This window comes from Leptopilina heterotoma, unplaced genomic scaffold (assembly GCF_015476425.1).
Source record: "Leptopilina heterotoma isolate Lh14 unplaced genomic scaffold, ASM1547642v1 Lhet_261, whole genome shotgun sequence".
In the NCBI taxonomy this organism is placed as follows: Eukaryota; Metazoa; Arthropoda; class Insecta; order Hymenoptera; family Figitidae; genus Leptopilina; species Leptopilina heterotoma.
The window spans coordinates 678,443-703,151 of record NW_025110971.1 but is presented as its reverse complement, the minus strand read 5'-3'; the positions used below and the strand labels follow the sequence as shown (position 1 = coordinate 703,151).

The window sequence follows — 24,709 nt, the reverse complement described above, 5'->3', positions numbered from 1 at the left end:
TTGGAGAGAACGCTTTTGCAACTCCAAAATACTTTTTTTTCTTTTAAATTTTTCATGATCAGAATATTGGAACACGAGTGAATAATGCATAGTTGCTAAGGATCAATGTGGGGCAAACAATTGCAGTCGAAGCAGTTCACAATCATAATGATCGAGGGAAAATTAATTACTTTTCTTCTTACCACACCGTCTGATAATTAAATTCAGTTTACAGAAAATAATAATTAGAAAAGAAAATAGAAATAAGAATATTATTGTCTTTTGTAAGGATTAAAAATGAAAGAGTCACAATTATAGACAAATAGATTTATTATACTTCTTATAAAACGTGTCAATCTACCGGAAGATCGTCGTAGACTGGAGTAATCGGGAAGAACTGATTCTCCCTTCGTTTTTGCCGAATTGACAACGAACTCATGACTCATCACTTACACTTTAATATTGTGAATAAACCGTCTTATTCTCATTTTCAAACGAATTTTTTTTCTATTTAAAAAAATTTCAAATTTAATAAAATCTTCATAAAATTACTTTTACTTGATTCACACTATTGATTTAAAAATATTTTTAACTTTTGCTATTACAAATGTAAAATTTGTGAAATGTTTGTCTGCTTTTTCGGAACTGAATCTGTTTGAAACATTCTGTTTCAAAAAAATAATTTGATTTTTAAATAATTGAATTACCTTTTATTTTCAATGTGTCTAAATCAAAACCAAATTATTTTTAAAAGATTTTGAAAAAATAATCCTTTAAAAGGATAAAAGCCTTGCAAATTATTTTAATTCATTTTTGGTGTTAAAAATTACAACACTATTTTCTGTGAATCAGTAGTGAAAACAAATTTAAGTCAGACGAAATATTTCATTTTTCGTATTATTTATAATTTTCTAAAACAGTTTTTAAATATTAGTTTAGATTACATGTAAAATGATCTTTTTTCTATTTTTCCTAAATGAGTAGTATAAACTAGGTTTCGTCAGGCATAGCATACATGTGTTTTATAATTTTTTAATAACAGTAGTTAAAACTATGTTTAGTCAGACATAAAATGAAATTTATTGTATTTCGTCTAAACTAGTAGTAAAATCAAATTATAGTCAGACGTAAATCTAATCTTTTGTACTTTTTCTAAATCAGCAGTATAAACTAGGTTTCTTCAGACATATAGCATCCAATGTTTTATAATTTTTCAATATCAATAGTCGAAACTATGATTTGTCAGAAATAAAATTAAATGTCTTTTAAACCAGTAGTAAAAGTAAGTTATGAACAGACGTGTATCTTCCAACTTTTTGTACTTTTTCTAAATCAGTACTGAAAACTAGGTTTAGTCAGATATAATACTAAATTTATGGTATTTTTTCCAAACCAGTAATGAAAGAATGTTTAGTCAGACATAACATCCAATTTTAAGTATTTTTTAAAAAATAGTAATGAAAGCTTGGACTCGTCAGACCCAATTTTTTTAATTTGGCAATATTAGTAGTAAAACTAGAATATGTCCGACGTACCATTCTATGTTTTGTAATTTTTCAATATCAGTAGTAAAAACTATTTTTGGTCAGACATAAAATTAAATTTGTTATATTTCCTGTAAACTGTAGTAAAAGCACATCATAGTCAAACGAAACATATAAATATTCTGGATTTTATGAATAAGTAGTAATAATTAGATTTAGTCAGACATAATGATAAACTTATGGTATTTATTCTAAACTAGTAGTGAAAGTCAGTTTAAGTAAAACGTAACATTCTTCTTTTGTAGTTCTTCTAAATTAGTAGTAAAAACTAGGTTTTGTCAGACATAATACTAAATTTACACTACTTTTCCTAAACAAGTAGTGCAAGCAAGTTTAGGTCAGACAATTCATTATTCTTTGAGTACTTTTCCTAAAACAGTAGTAAAAACTAGGTTTAGTCAGACATATCATTCAATGTTTAATAATCTGCCAATATCAGTAGTTAAAACTAGGTTTAGTCAGACATATCATTCAATGTTTAATAATCTGCCAATATCAGTAGTTAAAACTACGTTGAGTCAAACATAAAATTAAATTTATTGTATTTCTTCTGAACCAGTAGTAAAAACCAGGTTTAGTCAGACTTAACATCTAATTTTATGTTGTTTTTTTAAGTCAGTAGTAGAAAGTAGGTTTAGTCAGACGCAATACTAAATTTATACTACTTTTCGTTAACAAGTAGTACAAACTACCTTTAGTCAGACACAATGCTAAATTTATACTACTTTTCCTAAACAAGTAGTAAAAAGTATGTTTAATTCTAAATTTACGCTACGATTTCTGAACAAGTAATAAAAACTAGGCTAAATCAGACATAGCCTTTATTGTTTAATAATCTTCCAATATCAGTAGTTAAAACTACGTTCAGTCAGACATAAAATTAAATTTATTGTATTTCTTCTGAATCAGTAGTAAAATGAATTTGTAGTCAAACTTAACATCTAATTTTATGTTGTTTTTCTAAATCAATAGTAGAAACTAGGTTTAGTCAGACGCAATACTAAATTTATACTACTTTTCCTAAACAAGTAGTACAAGCAAGTATATTTCAGACAGAATACTAAATTTATTTTACTACTTCTAAAATAGTAGTGCAAGCAAGTTTAGGTCAGACATTATGTGTACTTTTTCTATATCAGTAGTAAAAACTAGGTTTAGTTAGACATAAAATTTAATTTTATGTATATCTTTTGAACCAGTAGTAAAAACTACATACAGTTTTAAGTTCTTTTTAAAAATTAGTAGTGAAAACTAAGTTACGTCAGACATAACGTCCAATTTTAATACTTTTTAAAAATGAGTAGTGAAAACAAAGTTTCGTCAGACACATCACTCAATATTTTTTGATTTTTCAACATCAGTAGTAAAAACTAGATTTAGTTCAACATAACACTAAAATATGGTATTTTACTCAACACTATAGATTAAAATATATGATGAACTTTTGCTACAAATACAAAATTTGTGATGTGCCTGTCTACTTTTTTGTGTTTTTCCCTACTGAATCTGTTTTGAACAAAATTAAAAAATATATATATAATTATAAGTAATTACCTTTCTTCCTATTCGGACCACCAGAGCCGTACAAACTGCATGAAGAATAATGTTCACGAGATGATAACCTTGGGGTTCAAGGCCACCAAGAAGGTAATTGATTTTAAAAGTAGCTACACAAAGTGGCCTGTAACTGCCATGCGAACCCTTCTCATAAAGTGGAGTCCCCCAAAAATCATTCTCCAAAAGTTTGTACCATTCCGTCGTTGGTTTTAAATCCGGATTCGTTAAAATGGCTCTCCTGGAAAATCAACAAAAAATTCCATTTAACTATATATTTTCAACAAAAAGAATAATTTTAAAATTTCATACACATTTTTAAATTTTCATTTTTTTGCTTTTTTTAAAAAATTTTCATATGGGCAATTAATTAGCCATTGATTTTTGCATTATCAGGTTAAATTAGTGTCGTTTCATTTTGATTAAAACGCCATGTGTGAGGGGTGGGGAGGGGGGCGGTGGTCACAAAACCATATTCATCCAGAATTTGAGCATCAAGCGTATCGCTTCAAGCGGTTGGCTGACCAAAGCTTCCCCTATCTACTTGCAATATCATGTTATACGTCACGTTCTGATATAATGTTTCAAAAACTTTACCGTAAAGCACAAAATGCGATCTGAACTTGATATCCAATGTAAAATCAAGAGCTTTTGACCCCACATCAAACTCAATCAAGTATATCCCATATGCACCTGACAAGATATGCCTCTAATAAATGACAGCTAATTGAAAATCAATATAACCGCTTGTTTTCATTGCATTTATTTAAAAAAAAAATCGAAGGAAAAATTTTTTTTAATTATAGAAGAGAAGGCGACAAATTTTTTATTTTTTGCATTGTATTAAATTTTGTTCAATAGAATAAAATTCAATAGAATAGATTGAATATGAATATATATATATAAATATTGGGGAATATTGTAAAATATTGTGAATATAAAAAAAAATTATATCTAGTTTTTATACGCATCGTTAGAAAGTTAAAAAAAATGTTGTCAGTCTTAAATAATGATGATGATGATGATGATAAAATAGCTATGAATAAAAATTATTATTATTGGTTATTACTTTTAAATTGAGTAATGCTTGACGAGTGAAGATGTATAGAAAGAATTTTTTTTTTATGGTACAACTAAAGTCATGTTTCGCTATAAAAAGTACCAGAGGCAAAGACATTCGCTGGAAATTGTGTTGCTGGGATTTATATTTATATATAAAAGATACTTTACTTTATCCTATGAAGATTACTAATATAAATGTTATGAAAGTCCTTTAGTGTCAAAGGATGAAGGTGGGTTTAAGGAAAGCACTAATACCACGCACTGAAACTCAAAGTAATTTAATTTTATCTTAGGCTTTATAGCAATATCAATAAGGATGAACTTTCTTCTTCGGAGATTATATATTTTCATGATATTAATAATAATAGTAATAATAATTCTAATAATAATAATCATAATAATAAAAATGATCGTATAATAATACTAATAATTATCGTAATAATAATAAGAATAATGATAGTAATAATAATAATAATAAAAACCTTTAATAGAACCTTCATCCTAAACATTATTTTTCAATCTTTCGAATATTTCATATATCGAAATAAATTGATGTAGCAATATTCCATTTAAATTGATTTATGATGTTTTATTCCGGTAAAAATTTATATAATCTAAAAGTTATTATTTACTATATCTGAATATTTTTTTTTATAATATAAAATTGGTTTCTTTTCGATTATTGGAAGATGAATTAATAAAAAGCTATTTCAATATTTTTGCTTTTTGAAACGTTTTCGAGTATTTGTTTAATGCCATCGTCAGGCCACTTTATTTAAGCAAAATTTAATAACATTTTTTAGACAAAAAAAAGAAAAGATTTCATTCGAAAACATCAATAACTTTTTTTTTAAATAAATATTTAATCGTTCTTATTCTTCTATAGGAATTAAGATTTTCCAAAATTTTTCTAAAATCAATTATTTTTAAAAATTTTCGAAAAAGTTCTTTAAGAATTTTTAAATCCATTTGTTTACAAATTAAATTTTACAAAATTTCGATTATTCGGAAATTCTGTAATTAAATATATCTTACAAAATACAATTTTTATATAATTTAAAAAGAAATTCAACCAAATTTAAAAAAAAAATTAATTCTACAGAATTTTTAGTTAAAAGTATGAAAAATTCAAATTCACAAAGATTTTAATTGAAACCTTTTCAAAATTCAAATATTTCTCAAAATTCATCCTATAATAATTCTAATATTCAATTATTCTGGTAATCTTTAACTGAAATTCCGTTTTTAATCAATTATTATAAGAAAATTATACGAGAATTCAATTATTTAAATTTTATCAACAAATTTTTAAATAATTCAATTCTTTTGACAAATTTTTAAAAATTCTTTTTAAATAATTAGGAACATTTTTCGAAAAATTCGATTAAAATTGTATTAAAAATGATTGAAATTCTGCAATAAGTTTTATTATTTATGTAAATATTTAAATTTCTAAAAAAAATTTTATTATTTATACGAAAATAAATAAATCACTGTAAAAATTTTTGTTTAATAAAAATAATTGAATTTTTGTGAAAAAATTTAAATTTTATTAAAATTTTTGAAAATAATAGAATTTTAGTCAAGAATTTTGCTATTTATGAATTTAACTGAATTTTTAAAGAGATTTAAAATAATTTGTGAAAATTATTGAATTTTATGTGATGAATATTCTTATTTATAAAAATAATTAAATCCCTTTAAAAAATGTTATTATTTATGAAAATTATTGAATGCTCCTAAAGAAATTTATAAAGAAAATTTGTAATTAATTGAATTTCTATGCAAATAATTAAAGGGCTGTAAAGAATTTTATTATTTTTGAAAATAATTGAAATTTTTCTAGGAATTTTATTAAAATTTTTAAAAGCAATTGAATTTTTGCGATGAATATTGTTATTTATGAAAATAATAATTTAATTTTTCAATTTTATTTTCTATAAAAATAGTTGAATCGCTGTAAGAAAATGTATTTTTCATGAAATTAATTGAATTAAAGCCGAGAAATTTATAAAAAAATTTTAAATAATTGTATTCCTGTGAAATTTTTATTATTTATAAAAATAATTAAATTTTTGCGTATAATATTATTAATTTATTACTGTGACTTTTTCAACATTATTTTCATCATTTCAACTCAATTATTATTTTCTAGAATTTTTGACTAAAATTCTTCGTCAAAACAATTATTTTCAAAGAAACTTAGTGATTCCATCCAGTAATTATTATTGTATTATTTTTAAAAAGAAAATTAAAAATTAAAAAATCCTAATTTTTAATTTTCTTCTTGAAAATGATACAATTATTTTTAATAATTTTTGTTTTTAAATTTTAATTTTAGCTTTTTTTGAATTTTCATATCCCAAATTGAATTTGACAGTGAAGTGAAAGAAAATCAAAGTAAAGTGATATTGAAGTGACAGTGAAGTGAAAGTGAAGTGCGAATATCGAGTGAAAGTAAAGTGGATGTCAATTGAAATTGAATCGAAATGGAACCAATTTTATAATTACGAAAATAATGAAAGAAAAGCAGTCACCGATTTTCTAAAAAAAAAAATTGTTTTTTTATTAAAATAACTCAAAATAGAAATTTCGTCTACAAACGACGATTAAAAAGATTTAAAGTACATTAGAATAAAAGGGTAGTCTTCATTCGGGTCATATTGAAAATTATGCATATTAGTCCAAGTTTTAGTTTTATGATGAATGTAAATTTAATGAAAGAAGGAAAAAAAACTACTAAAGGCCATCTGATATTAAGAAATGACGTGTTCACCCCAACTTAAGTATTTCTCCCTAAATGACGATAGCAGATTATATTGATCTGGAAGGTCAATTTCAAGCTCATTTTATTTTATCTAGATAAATGGGCAGCAATTCAAGACTTGATGAATAGTCACAAGCTAGACGGTATAGAAGGAGCTTGAATAATAAAGCGCGGTTTTATCGCTGAAACATAGGCTCTGAAAGCAAATGATGTTTTGGATATAAAACTTCTTGGCGCGCTCTATAGCCTATACGCAAAAACCTTAAACAGAAGAATCGTAATTTTTTTTATTAGACACTTCAAAAGCTCAGATATCAAAGTCAGAGTTGTAAAAAATTATATACCTTGGATGGTGAAATTAAAAAAAGAAAAAAAAGAAAAAAGAAAACGAAACTTATTGCTTTTTCTGCATGAGATTTTATTTCAGTACTTGCACATAATATTGATATCAGTATGAAATTTTACTGCCTTACCTCCAAATTGAAATTTATTTTCAGAGAACAGATGATTTTGATATTACCTCAACAATTCTTCTTTATTTCCAAGTAAATTTCAAAATAAATTACTAACCATAAAGTCATAACTTTTTTTTTAATATCGCATTTATTTAACTTATAATAAATGTGGAGCAGAATTAAATGAATTTTAAGTGTAATTACGTCAATTACATAATATACAATTCAAGAAATAAAACATTTAATAGTGGTAATAATACTCATAAATGTGAATTTAATTATAATATGTATATTATTATATTATTTTCCAAAATATCATTTAATTTTCACATTTTAGTCAATTACGTAAAAATTACAACAAAGCCAGTGCTGCATTTTATTTTATTTTATTATATTTGAAATAATTTTCCTTGAAATTTATAGGAACAATGCAGTAAATTCATATATATTATATTCCGATTCAGAACAAGTTTCAGATTGTTTGAAAACTTCATACAATCCTCTTTTGAAAAGTTCGAAACATGTTCAAAATGCTTCCTTGATTTTCTATTGTTGTAAAATTATCGTGATTGAATTAATGATAAGAAAAGATAATAATAATTAATATAATAAGAATTTGTACGAATTCAGTTATTTTTACAAATAATGAAATTTAAATATTTTCAAAATCTATTATTTTATTTATTTATTTATTTAGAATTTTAGATAAACAAATTTATATATTTTAATATAATTTCTCAAAAGAATTCAATTACTTATAAAAAATTTAATAAAATTCAAAGCGAAAATTCAAATAATATGAATAAAAAAGTTTTCACAGTAATTCGATTTTGTGAAATAAATTAAAGGAATTTTTTTCAAAGAAATCAATTATTTAAATATTTTAATAAAATTCTTAAAAAAGAAATTAATTATTATCTAAAAATTTGTTTATAGGAATTAAATTATTTTAATAAATTATTCAAATTCATCCCAAGAATTAAATTATTTCCACAAAATTTTTCAAACTGCTTTACTAATTTTCAAAAATTAAATTCCTCGAAAAATGTAATTATTCTTAAAATTTTTATTAAAATTTGTCAAAGAATTCAATTATTTTTAAAAATTTTAATAAAATTCGTTTTAAGAATTCTATTATTTTCATAACCAATAAAACTCATCGAAGAATTTTAATTATTTTTAATACTTATTAAATAATAATAATAATTTTAATTATCTTTGATTTCCTGTAATAAAGCAAATATTCTTAAAACTTTTTTTAAATTCTTCGAAAGAATTCAATTATTTTTAGAAATATTTATATAAATTGATTATTAGATTTTAATAATTATTTTCAATACATTTTTAATTAAATTTCTTGAAAAAATTCAATTATTTTAAATACATATTTCTTAAAATTTTTCGAAAAAAATAATTTATTAAATTTGTTGATTAATTCAAATTAAATTTAATTAATTAGTTTATAAATAAATTTTACAAAATTATTAGCAAGAATTAAATTATTTTTAGAAATAATAAAATAAAATTCTTACTCGGAAATTAAATTATTTTTAGAAATAATAAAATAATTCTTCTCAGAAATTCAATTATTTTTAGAAATAATAAATTAATTCTTCTCAGAAATTCAATTATTTTCAGAAATAATAAAATAATTCTTCTCAGAAATTCAATTATTTTTAAAAATTGTAATAAAATTCGTTACAAGAATTCAATTATTTTCATAAGTTATTAAAATTCATCGCAAAAATTAAATTATTTTTAACACAAATTTAATAAAATTTCTTGAAAGAATTGAATTATTTTCATAAATAATAAAATTCTTCACTGTGTGAAATACAATTTCCAAGAAATTCTTTCGAAAGAAATCAATTATTATTTAAATATTTTAATGTAATTCTATGTAAAAATTAATTATATTCTAAAATTTTGCCAAAATTTGTTTATAATAGTTAAATTATTATTTTTATAAATAATAAAATTCATCGAAAAAATTCAATTCTTTTTAATGAAATTTTAATTGAGTTATTCGTAATATTTGAATTTTTTTTAAATTTTTATGAAATGAAAAAAAGAATTTAATTATTTTCATAAATAATCAAATTCGTTGCAGGAATTCAATTATTTACAAAAAAAAATTAAAATTCTTTAGAAAACTTGAATTATTTTGAATACAGTTTGAAAAGAGTGCATCGAAAAATGTAATTATTTTCTAAAGTTTTATTAATATTCTTCAAAAGAAACGAATTATATTCAAAAATTTTGATAAAATTCTTTGTTAGTATTCAATTTTAAGAAACAATCAGTTATTCTATAAATTATTGATTTTTGTATTTAAATAATTGAATTCTTGTAGAATTTTTGAATAAGAATTGATTAAAAAATAAATTACAGTTCAAAAAATATATAAAAATTGAATATTAAATGCGTTATAATATGAATTTGTATAGAAATTGTTATAAATTTGAAAAACGTTTTACATTAATTAATGGAAAATTTTGTAAAATTTAATTGAAATAAATTTTATGTTTAAAAAAAATTAATTTTCTTACTTTTAAAAGTTATTTTGAAATATAATCGAATTTTTGAAGAATTCTAAAGTTTCTAAAATTTCTAACTAAAAGTTTGGAAAATAATTGAAATTTAAAGAATTTAGAATTAATAAGTTATTACCAGAAGAAAAAACAATTTTTATGGTAATCAGGAAAATGTCAGAGAAATACAGAATGAAATTTTTATGAATTTTGTGAATCGTCTAAAATAAGTTTTTTAGTAACCAAATTTAATTTTTCCATAGCAGCTACTTTTTTACTACTTTTTCAGTCTTTGCAACTTTTTGATACTTTTTTAAAATAAATTATTGAGTGCGAAGCCTTATTAAAATATATAAAAAGAAGCTATCTTCATTAAGTTTTTATAAACCAACGAATAATGCAAGAAAGAAAGGAATAAAGAAAGAAAAAAAGAAAGAAAGAAAGAAAGAAAGAGTGAGGGAGAAAGAGGGAAAGTTGTTTATGACAGTTTTGCGGACAGAAAAGAACTTAAGAACGTCTCGTACTAATATCACAATTCCAGTTTGTCCCACATTTAACACGAGACCAACTTTCCCAGTTCACGTGTGCCCAACGTTTATCGTTTTTACGACACGGTACTTTTTTTTGCGTTTTCCTTCGCGTATACCTTACCGCATCTTTCTTTCTGGTATTTCTTTAACCCGGGACGATAAACATATTTCTTTCTGTCTCCTACCTCCACTCCACCTAACTTCGTTTCCTAACCGGGAGTAGCGTACCACCCCTAACAGTCCTGCGACCTTAATAAACGTATTTCCCTTTCTTCCTTTTCAACTTTCGTCCTTTTTCATTCCTCAGCAACTTCCGAGAACCAGCCGCGGGTTCTTTTTTTCTTCTTCTTTTTTTTTTTGCTGAACAAATCAACGAATTACGCTTGCCTCAAAGGCGACTATCGATTTCGCTCCAGCGATGATTAATGTGTTGCGTGAATATTCAACCATAAGCAAGTCTCGGTTGGTAGGACTTTTTCGATTTGTTCCGACAATTTTCAAAATGAAAGACTTTTTTGGTTTATTTTGATGAAATGAGGGTTTTTCGACTTTTTTTCTAGTTACTGCAACAAAAAGTCATTTTTAGGGTTTCGTGTGCATGAAGTGTAACGTATCACTAAACCTGTTAGTCTCGCTTTGTAGCAAAATTAGATGTCTTGCATTAGAAAAAAAAAAAAAAATACTTGATCGATTTTGTTCAAATTTAGTAGGTGTATTTTATAGTTGGGTGCGATTCTGTAATTTCACTTCACTTTAATTCACTATGCCTTTACTTTCACATTACTTTCACTTTACAATTTTTTTTTTTTTACTTTTTCAATTAATTAAACATTTGTTGATAAAATTCTTTATAAGGATTCCATTATTTTCTTAAATTATAAAATTATAAAATTAAATTATTATTTTCTTAAATAATAAAATTATAAAATAAATTATTATTTTCATAAGTAACAATATTCATCACAAAAAATTAATTATTTCCTAAAATTGTAATAAAACTCCTGGTAAAATTTCAATTATTCTCATAAATAATAAAATTTTTCACAGGGATTCAATTATTTTTGTAGAAATTCAATTATTTGCAAATTTTTTATAAATTTCTTCGCAATAATTCCATTATTTTCATAAACAATTACATTTTTTACAGGGATTCAATTATTTTCGTAAATAATAAAATTCTTGGCAAAGCTTCAATTATTTTCAAAAATTTTAATAAAATTGTTGAAAAAATTTTAATTATTTTCAAAAATTTTCCAAAAGAATTTAATAATTTAAAAAAAATTGTAATAAAAATATACGCAAACATTTAATTATTTTCCTAAATAATATAAATTTTTACAGTAATTCAATTGTTTACAAATTTCTTATAAATTTCTTGGCAATAATTCCATTATTTTCATAAAAAATAACATTTTTTACAGGGATTCAATTATTTTCGTAAATAATATAATTCTTGGCAAAGCTTCAATTATTTTCAAAAATTTTCTAAAAGAATTTAATAATTTAAAAAAAATTGTAATAAAAATATACGCAAACATTTAATTATTTTTCTAAATAATATAAATTTTTACAGTAATTCAATTGTTTACAAATTTTTTATAAATTTCTTTACAAAAATTCAATTATTTTCATAAATAATAAAATTTTTCTCATGGCTTCAATTTTATTATTTTCGCATAAATAATAAAATTCTTTTTAGAAATTCAATTATTTTTAAAATTTCAATAGAATTCCTCTAAAAATGTAATTATTCAATTATTTAAAAAAATTTTAACAAAATTCTTTAAGAGGATTAAATTATTTTGATAAAAAGTAACATTTTTTAAAGGGATTCAATTAATTTAATGAATAATAAAATTCTTTGCAAAATTCAATTATTTTCATAAATAACAATATTCATCATACAAGATTCAATTATTTAAAAAAATTTCTAAAATTCAATTATTTTGAAAAATTTTAATATAATTCCTGTCAAAATTTCAATTTATTTTACAAAATGATTTATCAATTTTAATTAAAATTTTAGATAATATTTGAATATTAAAAGCATTATAACATGAATATTTAGAAATAATTGTTTTTTAAAAAGGTTTTATTTTAAATTTTTGGAAATTTGTTGAAAGTTATTCAAAAGAATTTAATTATTTTAAAATTTAATGATAAAATTCTTTATGAGAATTGAATTTTAAGAAACATTCAATTATTCAATGAATTATTTATTTCCGTATTTCAATAATGAAATTCTCTTAGAAGTTTCTAATAAAAATGGATTTAGAAATGAATTTCAGTTAAGGTTTTAGATAATAATTGAATATTAAAAGGATTATAGCATGAATTTTTAAAAATAATTGAATTTCGAAAAAGTTTCAAATTAAAATCTTTGAAAATTTGAAATTTTCATACTTTTAACTAACAATTCTGTATAGAATTAATTTTTTTGAACAAGTTTAATTGTATTGTGCTGTTATTTTGTTTGGATTTATAATTTTAGTGTTTGATTAAAATCCACAATCTTAATAATTTAAAATATTTTATTTATGAGCTTTCGCCCGTCGGCGACAGGCAAGTTTAATTGTATTTTTTTAAAAATTATTTTAAGTTTTTTTCTCTAAAATTATAATAATAATTAATATTAATATTATTAATAAATAATATTATACTTTACTTTCACTTCACTTTATTCTCATTTCACTTTGATTTCAGATTTAATTGACTAACACATTAGATTTACTTCATTCTCATTTCACTCGCATTTCATTTTTACTCTCATTGTCAGTAAAAGTGAATGCGAATTTAAAGTAAAGTGATCATGAAGTGAAAGTGAAAGTGAAGTGAAGTTAAAGTGAAGTGATTATGAAGTGAAAGTGAAGAAAGAAAGAAATGAGTATGAAATGAAGTTACAAAAGCGCACCCTATATTAGTTTTGGTACGAAAAAGTGCAATCAGAAGTTTTCCGTTTGTAAAAAGAACCTAGTCTGCTTCTTATAAATTTTTCACAAAGCTAGAAACCAACCGAGTCTAAATATTTAATTATGCACTTTCCTATCTGAAGTAGAGTTAATGACCTCCTAATAAAATGGAGTGTATAATCAGAGCAGATGTAAAATTTATATTCCTTTCATCAAAATCATCAGCAGTAGTAATTATTATTAATATTTAATTCCTTCTTTCTCAGTATTCGATACATAATTCCTTCCTGAGTAAAAAAAAGGTTCAAAAGCAGTTATAAATTTATAATATAGAAGGTGTTTTTCGACATAATTGAATTCTATTTAATTGTTATTGGCCACTTGAACGTTTATACACACCTAACAAATATCAATGCATCATAAGTTGACTCCTTAACTGTATTAGCGCGTCGAAGCGCATTCTGTTGCCAATTTACTTAACAAGTTTACCTTTGAGTAATGCAGCACTCGGTCCAATCGAAGGCAAAGGCATACCGGAACTTGAGGTGCATTCGCTCAGTGTTAATTCCGCAATGTTAGTGGAAAAGTACCCGGTGAATTGAGAGTGTTAATTAAGTCGGTAAAAGCTTCTGATTCTGTTTGTTCATGTTCTTTTGATACTCGGAGAGAGTTGGGAATGAATTTGAGCCGTGCATGTAATATTCAACAAGTTGTAATTCCACAAATTATACCCGAGACTCCTCTTAATTATAAGTTTTTTTTTCTCCTCGTCATTTTGCTACGTCTGTGAATTAGAATTTATGCAATAATTCACCACGCCTTGTTATTGCTCTGAGAGAAGATGTTTGTACAATAGGAGGAGACGAAACATTTCCCACGTCGAAAAATTCCATATGAAAGTACACCCTGGAAATTCCTTGGAAATTCTGCGCAAGTTTTTTATTTTAAAAATATTTTAACATTTCCGCAGCTTTGCCACAGGTCAGGAAAATCAGGGAATTCAGGAAAAGTAGAATCGGTCAGGGAAAAGACAAGAATTTTTATTAAAGTACTGGAAAAAATTGAATTTAGAAGAAGTTACAAATGATTACAGAAATTCAATTGTTATCAAAAATTTTCATCAATTTAAACATTTACAATATCTAATATTTTAATAAAGTTTTCCAAAAAATTATTTAAACAAAAAATCCAAATAATCCAAACAAAAAAACATCACAATATATTTAAACAAAAGTTTAATAAAATTCTTCGCAAACATTTAATTATTTTCATAAACAATATAAATTTCACAGGAATTCAATTATTTACAAATTTTTTATAAATTTCTTCGCAATAATTCAAATAAAATTCCTTTCAAGAATTCAATTATTTTCATTAATAATAAAACTCATCGCAGAATTTGAGTTATTTTTAATTTAATTTTAATCGAATTCCTCAAAACATATAATTATTCTCATAAATTTTATTCGAATTCGTCAAAAGAATCCAATTATTTAAAAATTTGTTGATAAAATTGTTTATGAGGATTCAATTATTTTCATAAATAATAAAATTGCAAAATTAAATTATTATTTTAATAAATAACAATATTCATCACAAAAATTAAATTGTTTTCCAAAATTTTAATAAAATTTCATGCAAAATTTCAAGTATTCTCAAAAATAATAAAATTCTTTACATCCCTTCAATTATTTTCATAGAAATTCAATTATAACATTTATTACAGGAATTCAATTATTTTCGTAAATAATAAAATTCTCTTTAGAAATAATTATTTTTAAAAATTTTAATAAAATTCTTGACAAAATTTCAATTAGTTTTGAAAAATTATAAATAAAAATTAATAATATAAATTAAATTATAAATAATATAAATTTCACAGGAATTCAATTATTTAAAACACAATTTTTATAAATATTTTCTCAAAAATCCAATTATTTATAAGAAAAATTAAATAAATTTCTTCGTAAGAATTCAGTTATTTTTATGAATAATAAAATTCCTCTCAGTGATTTAATTGTTTTTAGGAATTCAATTATTGTCATAATAATAAAATTCATCGCAAAATTTCCATTATTTTCATAAATAATAAAATTCTTTTTATGAATTCAATTATTTTCAAATGTAATAAAATTTTTCCCAGAAATTCAATAATGTTCAAAATTTTTTAAAAATGCCACGTCAAAATTTCAATTATTTGCAAAAAAATTTCCTGAATTTAATGATTTTCAATATCTACTATTTTAATAAAATTTTTCAATAGTTTTCAATTATTTAAATAAAGTGTTGATAAAATTCAAAGAATACACTAAATTATTTCCATAAATAATGAAAATTTCACAGGAATTCAACTATTTACAATTTTTTAAATAAATTTCTTGGCAATAATTCAATTATTTGCATAAATAATAAAATTCTTTACCGAGATTAAATTATGTTCATAAATAATAAATCTCATCATAGAATTTTAATTATTTTTAATACAATTTTAATGGAATTCTTTAAAAATGTAATTAAAACTTTTATTAAAATTCGTCGAAAAAATTCAATTATTTAAAAATTTGTTAATAAAATTCTTTAGGAGTATTCAATTTTGATAAACATTCATTTATTCAATAAATTATTACATTTTTTTTAAATAATTGAATTCATTAAAAAAATTTGATTAAAATTGTAGAATTCTTGCAAGAATTTTTTGAGAATAATTACATATTTTGAGGAATGTATTGAAAATTGTATTAAAAATAATTGAAATCCTATGAAAAATTTTATTATTTATGAAAATAATTGAATTCTTATACAACGAACTTTATTACAATTTTTTAAATAATTGAATTCATTGGAAAAATTTTATTACTTGTAAAAAATAATTAAATTCTTGTAAAGGATTTTATTAAAATTTGTCTAAATAATTTAATTCTTTTTTTTGAAAACTTTTATTGAAATTTAAATTATTATAAAACATAAAGATATCTATCATTCCGAGTCGAAGAATCAGAGTGATCGATATCTTCATGTTTTTTAATATAATAATATTATTCTTATAAGTTATTGAATTTCAGAAATATTTAAATTTGAAAATCTTAATTCCTATGGAATAATAATAATGATCAAATATTTATTTAAAAAATAATTTATTGATGTTTTCGAATAATTTTACTTTTAAAAAAAATTCGTTAATGTAATAGAACAGTTTTTTGAGTTCTAATCATTTTTAGAGTGAATCAGAATATTCTTCAAGGTCAGGGAAAAATTCAAAATTTTGTCTGGAAATCAGGGAAATGTTGTAACTTTTTTATTTTAATAGTATTTTAATATTTCTATTATGATTAGAGTCTAACAATAAGCTTTGTTGTAATTTTTTTGAAAAATGCGCATTTCATTAAAGTTTTTCAAATCAATTTCAACAAAGCTTATTATTAGACCCTTAGTCATAATAGAAATGTTAAAATAATATTATAAAATATAAGACTTGCAGAATTTCCACGGAAATTCTACGGCATTTCTAGAGGGTACTTCCATGGAATTTTTCGTAATGGGTTTTAATTTTTAAAAAATGCATCCTAATAAGATTGAATTGTGAAAAATGTTTGAAATTCGTCAAAAGTTTGAAAGCAGTGGAATGTTCTGGTTTAAGGTAACTTAAGGATAGAAGCTATTTGAAGAAATAGTGGAATTCAGAAGCCCTCAACTTGTGAAAAATGGAGAAAGGGATAGTACTTGAAGGCAACAGCCAAGTCGAAAGTTGATCCTTGGAGTGAGAACCGCATCAGACGACGGGGTTTCGAATAAATACTCTGCGAAATCGTCCGGAAAACTCGTTCCATTCCCCCAGCACGAATTCGTTTTACCCGAGTCGAATCTCACTCGCGAATCACTTTTACTTTGAGCTTGGCTTACCGATCTGCCGTTTTCTCGTCCCCTTTTTCTAACACGCTTCCCAATCCTTTTCACCACCCTCGACTTTTTTTTTTTTTTTTTTTTTAATTTTTTTTCCTCTTTTTTTATTGTGTTGAAAAAAGCGAGTCATTGCCATGGGGGACAATGAAATTGTCCGCAAGTCGAGATAACGAGAACCGAATTACTCGGAAATCTCGTTTTGTTTCTGTGTTTTCATGCAAAATGGATTATTATTTAGGTGAACAAACTAGGAGTGTGATTTTGTAATTTTCCTTTCACTTCACTCTCACTTCACTTTCACTTTACTTTCACTTTATTCTCATTACACTTTCACTTCACTTTACTATCGCTTCACTTTCACTCTCACTTCACTTTCACTTTACTATCGCTTCACTTTCACTTTATTCTCATTTCACTTTCAGTCTCACTTCACTTTCACTTTACTTTCACTTTATTCTCATTACACTTTCACTTCACTTTACTATCGCTTTACTTTCACTCTCACTTCACTTTCACTTTATTCTCATTTCACTTTCAGTCTCACTTCACTTCCACTTTACTTTCACTTTAATTTTAAATGAAATTGACTTTACTTTCACTCGATATTCACTTCAGTTTCACTTTACTATCACTTCACTGCCACTTTACTTTCACTTAACTTTTAATTAACATTCACTTTACTTTCATTAGACATTCTCTATATTTTATTCACTTCACTCTCACTTCATTTTCATTTTACTTTCACATTACTCACTTCACATTCATTTTACTCTCATTTTACTTTAACTTCATTTTCACTTCACATTCACTTCAATTTTAATTAACGTCCACTCTACTTTCACTCGACAATCGCTTCACTTTCACTTCACTCAATTTTAATAAAATTCTTCTCAAAAATTCAATTATTTATAAAAAAAATGGAATAAAGTTCTTCTTAAGAATTCAATTATTTTTATAAACAATAAAATTCCTCTCACTTATTCAATTATTTACATAAATTATAAAATTGTTTTTACGAATTCAATTATTTTCATAATAATACTCATCGCAATATTTCTATTATTTTTATAAATAAAAAAAATGTTTTACAGAGATTTAATTATTTGCATAAATAATAAAAATTTTTATCGAGATTCAATTATTTACATAAATAATAAAACTTATCGCAGAATTTCAATTATTTTTTCAACACAATTTTTATCGAATTTCTCGAAAAATATAATTATTCTCAAAAAGTTTAATAAAATTCGAGAATTCAATTATTTAAAAATTTGTTGATAAAATTCTTAATGAGAATTGAATTTTAAGAAACATTCACTTCACTACCACTTTACTTTCACTTCACTTTTAATTTACATTCACTTTACTTTTATTAGATATTCTCAACATTTTATTCACTTTACTTTCACTTTACTGATTACGTGATGTGATAGTGACGTCAAAGTGAAGTGAATTTCGAGTAAAAATGAAGTGGGTGTTAATTGAAATTGAAGTGAAAGTGAAGTGGGGACGAAATTAAAGTGAGAATAAAGTAAAAATGTAATGAAAGTGAATAAAATGAAAGTAAAGTGAATCTGAAGTGAAAGTTAAGTGAAAGTAAAGTGTGAGTGAATGTAAAGTGAAGTGAAAGTGAATTGAGAGTAAAGTAGGGCTGAAGTGCAAGTAAATTGAAAGTGAAGGAAGGATAAAGTGAAAGTGAAGTGAGAGTAAAGTGAGACTGAAGGTAACGTGAAAATGAAGTGAGAGTGAAGGTAAAGTAAAAATGAAGTGAGAGTGAAGTGAAAGTAAAGTGTGAGAAAATGAAAAGTGAAGTGAAAGTGAATTGAGAGTAAAGTAGGGGTGAAGTGCAAGTAAATTGAAAGTGAAGTGAAAGTAAAATGTGAGTGAATGGAAAGTGAAGTTAATGTGAATTAAGAGTAAAGTAAGAGTGAAGTGAAAGTGATGTGAGAGTAATAAAGTGTGAGTGAAGGTAAAGTGAAAATGAAGTTGAAGTAAAGTGAAAATAAAGGGTGAGTGAAGTGACAGTGAATTAAAAGTGAATTGAAAGTGTAGTGAAAATGATGTGAAAGTGAAGTGAAAGTGAATTGAAAGTGAAGTGAAAATGAAGTGAGAGTAAAGTGAAAGTGAAGATACACTGAAACTGAAGTGATAGTGAAGATTAAGTAAAAGTCCCAATTATAAATCCGAGTGCATTGAAAAAAAAAATTATTCTTTTTTACATTTTATTTCATTAAACAAAAAGTAAAACCTGATTAAGTACACATTGAAATTTTATTTTAAATTGAGCTGCTTAAAACGAACCAAGCCAGAATGAAGTGGAATCGATGAAGGGCATATTTATGAAAAGGACTTAAGCGTTCCATGAAGGGAACGATAAATTGGAGGGTGAATCCTCATTAGAATTTCAGACGAAACCCATGAAATTTAATATGTGACACTCAAAAAGGATTTTATAGGAATTTGACAGTTTTCCCTTGTATATATTTGAGAATTCTTCATCAAGAAATGTGAAGGGTTTCAAACATTAATTTCTTCTTTTTCTGAAACCGTTCAAATTATTTCTTTTTTAAATTAAAGTGAATCCATATTTTTCATTCCCTACTTTCCTCGAATTAATTTAATTAATTGATAAATGAATGAATAATTGAAACAGAATAATGAATAATGATTTATTAATTCAAAATGAAATAATTTTTATTAAAGTCCATTTGACTTAAATCAAAATTATTTGATTTGAGAATATACATTTATTGTGTATTTAATATTTATTGTTTTTTAAAAAAGAAAAATTCATTGAAAGAAAAAAAAATTAATATTTCAAAAGTATAAGAATTTTTGTAAAGGTTTTACAAAGTTTGAAGCAGAACATCATACACGGAGAGAGATTTATTTTTGCTCTTTCTAAGACGATTAACTTTTCTCTAGCTAGTTGATATGGGACGCAAAGCTGTCACAGTTCCTTAGTTTAGCTTTTCGCAGTTTTTTCCCCTTTAATCCACATAATCCGTCACGTATGTATTATCCGAACAGACTTTAAGTTTCATAATTCTTTTCCTCGTCCACTAATGACAGTGACTTTCGAAGTGATAATTGGAAATGATATTTAAACGTCAAAAGGAAAAGAGCGCGTAAAAAATATGTTACAGATAATAGGGGAACATAGTCTAGGTCGGCCACCTTTTTGACTTTTGTTTATAACTTTTTTTTAAAAATGAATTTGGACAATTGAAGTATATGGTTGGAAAGTCCTGTTTAATAGGAACATTTTTTCTGTACAAAGTAAATTGACAGGTTTAAAAATGAAAAAGTTATAAAGATTTAAAAAAAAAAAAATTTGTAGTCCAGGTTAGCCATTACAGTCAAGGTCGGCCATGTTTAAAATTCAAAGGGCATTAATCGTTAAAAAATAAAATAACATGTTTGGAGTTACGGAAAATTGATTCTTTATTGTTTACAGTTTGTAACTTAATGAAATAACAAAATAATAACAATAAACAATATAAAAAAATAAATATAAATAAAAAAAAGTTTTGCACTAAAATATTAATAAAATTAAATAAAAATATTAATAAGATGATCAATTATATTATGAGTTATACAGAATTGCAGTTTTTGCAAATGAAGTAGCTCGTCCTCAACTTTGCGCATTTTAAACACATAGTGGCCGACCTTGACAGTAAGTAACATTACCGAATTGTTGTAAACAAAAAGAAATACGTTTCGGGATTCGATTTTTTACTTTGTTTTCCTTTCAACCATGAGTCCCACAAATTTTCTGCATACTTGCCTTGACGATTCAATTTGTTTTTTATCTTTTATTAATGGTTTTTCACATTATGCACAAAACTTTTTTTGAGCTTTTTTTGTACCGACGTCACAGAAAACACAATTTTCGATTTTCCGAAAATGTAATTGAACAAAAAGTTAGGTTTCACTAAGACAAGCTTCGACAAAAATGCGCGTAGGTGGCGCTAGTGAACTTGACAAAAAAACGCGAGTGGCCTACCTAGACAGTAGGCCAACCTTGACTACATTCCCCTACAGAATTAATCTTTATATATATTTTTACTATTATAGCAAGAATTTTTTTTTATTTATTATTTATCTTTAGGCAAAAAATATTTATTTATTATTTATCTTTAGGCGAAAAATATTTATTATTATTTATCTTTAGGCAAAAAATATTTATTATTATTTATCTTTAGGCAAAAAATATTTATTTATTAAAAGTAATAATCGAGATAATCTGTCCTCACGTGAAGTCGCAGTGTTTTTTGATTCTAATTTTTTTCTTATAATTCGAATTGTTATGTAAAAAGTATGACAGTTACTTTGTAAATAATAAAATAAGACGTGAAGTAAGAAAATTTAACAAGGGCGAAAATTGCTTTTTTTAAAGAAACAATTGCTTTGCGTGCAGGTAAAAATTAAATAAGTGAAAAGCTTATTTTATTTTCAAGTTTATTAAAATGAAATAAATTTAGAGGGATTTATTATTTATTTTTAAAAATAAAGTAATTATTTGGAGAAATGAGATAAAATGAATTTTAGGGGAATTTATTTCCTTTCAACTATTATTATCTAATTGAGTAGTGAAATTTTCATCAATTTATCGAAAAGCAACGATGTCTCTGACATTATAGATAATGCCCCACGGGACTGTCGAGCTAAATGCGAAATCGTTGTCCGCAGTTGCGTTTTCGAGTTAAGTATGCTTTACAATCAAGAGCAGTGCGAGGCATTGCATCGGGCAAACAGGGAAACTGCAGTAGCACGAGGGGGCCACTGCAGCACGCCTATCCTACACCGCATCGAGGATTTCCCCATAGTCCAATTCTATGCACACAGTTAACGCCACTGGTGGGTTCAGAAGGTTTGGTTAGGTTTGGCTAGGTTAGAGAAACGCTAAGTCCATTATGCTGTTATGGGGTGTTATTTTCACCCCAGCACTTCGTAGCTCTCAATTGTAAACCGTACTTTGCCTCTCACTCTCTCGCGTTCCTCCATGGAAACTCGCTCTCTGTAATCGATACCGAGCTCTTCTTTCTCACTCCTTCTCACGCTCCCTTTCTCTTTTTTGCTCCCCCATTTTCGTATCAGCTCCAACATCTCCGGCGCACTACTCCATTCTTGATACCTCCTACTGTTTACCCCCGACACCCGAACCTATCACTTTTCCTCTGTCTTTGTTGCGGAGTCACTCCCCCCCCCCTCCACCCCTCCATGATTGCAAGCAAATATCGGTCGACACTTTTCGGTAACTTACTTTTCAAACTTGTTCCCAATGGGAGAAAAAAAAATTATTCACCTAGTGGAAAAATGATTAAATTCCTCCTCTCTCACAATGTCTGCAAACTAATTACACTTATTTACGGGGAAAAATTTTTTCCATCATCTACAGGACTTAAAAAAAAATATTATAAATATTCCTAATATTTTAAACTTTTTTTTTCTTCTTAATATTTTAAATATTCTTTAAAATATGGTTAAATAAAAATAGAAAACAGTAATAGGGTTGCCACAGGTTAGGGAAGTCAGGAAAATAAGGGAAAAGTCAGGGATTTTTATTAAAAGTACTGGAAAAAATTAAATTTTTAGAATTTATAAGAAAATTCTGAATTTTTGTGTCTTTTTTGTTTGAGAAAATTTTTCAATTTTACTTATAACTTAATTCTTGAAGAATTATCATAAAATTATTATACTTATAAATTATTGAATGAATAATTTTAATGAAAAATATCAAAATAGGGTAGAGTGGGGTAAAAAAGCCACATTTTTACTTTTGATGCTGTAAAATCTGTATTTAAAATTTTTTTCTTAAATTTCCAATTGTTATTGAAAGTTTAGTTATTAAGCTTGAAAATTCTTGACGAAAATAATTTTTATCTCATGAAAGGACTAAGTTATAAGAGTTTTACGAAAGCACTGTAAGTGGCTTTTTTGCACCACCTGGTGGGGTGAAAAAGCCACCCTACGATTTTAGCAAAACATGTTATCAATTTAGGTATTTTTATAGTTTTCCTTTATTTATATGATAAATAGTCTTATTTGAAAAATATTTTAATAATTATGAAAGAGTTTTTAGCAAGCAAAATTGAAAATTATATTAAGTTTACCTGTTTTCGATTTGCACTGCCAATTTTTCGTACCTTTTTTAGAAGTTCTCTTTAAGTTTCACCACAGATAACATATTTCGTTGCAACCGTTTATTCATTGTTTATTTTTTAAATGCACTTTGAACTACTTTTTCGTCGTGTTTAATTTATTTTATTAAATAAACACGAGAAATTTTGTGAAATAAGAAGGTTAGTTTAAATAGAAAACAAGTGAATTTCACAAAATATTCAATGGATTTTTTGCCCTGGCTTTTTTACACCCAAGACCAGTTATTAAAAAAAGCAAAAATAAATTGTTAATTCAGTTCAATTTCCAAAAATTAACATTGTATACGTTTTCGTTATACTTTTCTCCTTATGTACAAACATTTACTTTTATTATTCGTTCACTTAATCAGGTTGTAATATGTTTGAAAAGTTCACCAAAATGTTTTCAAAAAAGCAACAAAAAATTAAAATTACAATAAAAACAATATTAATCTAGGTACAACATTCAAATTAGATTCAAAAGTTGCGTATTACCTAATAGTATTTATATTCTAAACAGCTGATAAATCGGCTTAATAGTTTTTACATAAAACTCAAATGGCTTTTTTACACCATGGCTTTTTTACCCCACTCTACCCTACTATATGAAATTGCCAAGAATTCTAATACAGAACCTTCAATTTTTTTCTATTTCTGACAATAATTTCTTTTTAATTATAATTCTTTTTAATTATACTTAATTATCTTGAAGAACTATTATAAAATTATTACTTGTAATTATTTACTGAATAATTTTACTTAAAAATTTCAAAATTAATTTGATTTCAAAAAAAGGTTGGGCTTATAATCTTTATAAATAGATGAACTTCAAAGGTTTTAATTTGAAATTTTAGAAAATATGAATTTTTAATGACTTGAAACAGAAATTTTAGGAACCTGATTCCAGAAATTTAATTATATTTTCAAAAGTGATAAATTTCTGCGCATAAATTTAATTATGTTCGAAAATTTAAAAAAAATTCTCGGTAAAATTTCAATTATCTGTATAAATAATTAAATTCTTCTCTGAAATTCAATTATTTTAAAAAAAAATTTAATAAAATTCGTGGCATAATTTTAATTATTTTCAAAAATTTTCCTCATTTCAATTATTTTTAATATCTATTTTAATAAAATTTTCCAAAAGAATTCAATTATTTTAACCAAATTTTAATAAAAATTTCACAGGAATTCAATTATTTACCAATTTTTTATAAATTTCTTTACAAAAGTTCAATTACTTTCATAAATAAAATAATTTTTAACAGGGATTCAATTATTTTCGCATAAATAATAAAATTCTTTTTAGAAATTCAATTATTCACATACAAATAA

General features: G+C 24.4%; 1 protein-coding gene across 1 annotated transcript in view; it reads right to left on the bottom strand.

Moving 5' to 3' along the window:
- The window catches only part of LOC122503425 (protein O-mannosyl-transferase TMTC2), a 319,531-nt gene that overhangs the window by 197,278 nt on the left and 97,544 nt on the right, over nucleotides 1-24,709 (bottom strand). The window contains exon 2 of the mRNA XM_043613958.1: nucleotides 3,078-3,318. Coding sequence (XP_043469893.1) covers nucleotides 3,078-3,318 — 241 coding nt within the window. The remainder of the gene's footprint in view (nucleotides 1-3,077; nucleotides 3,319-24,709) is intronic.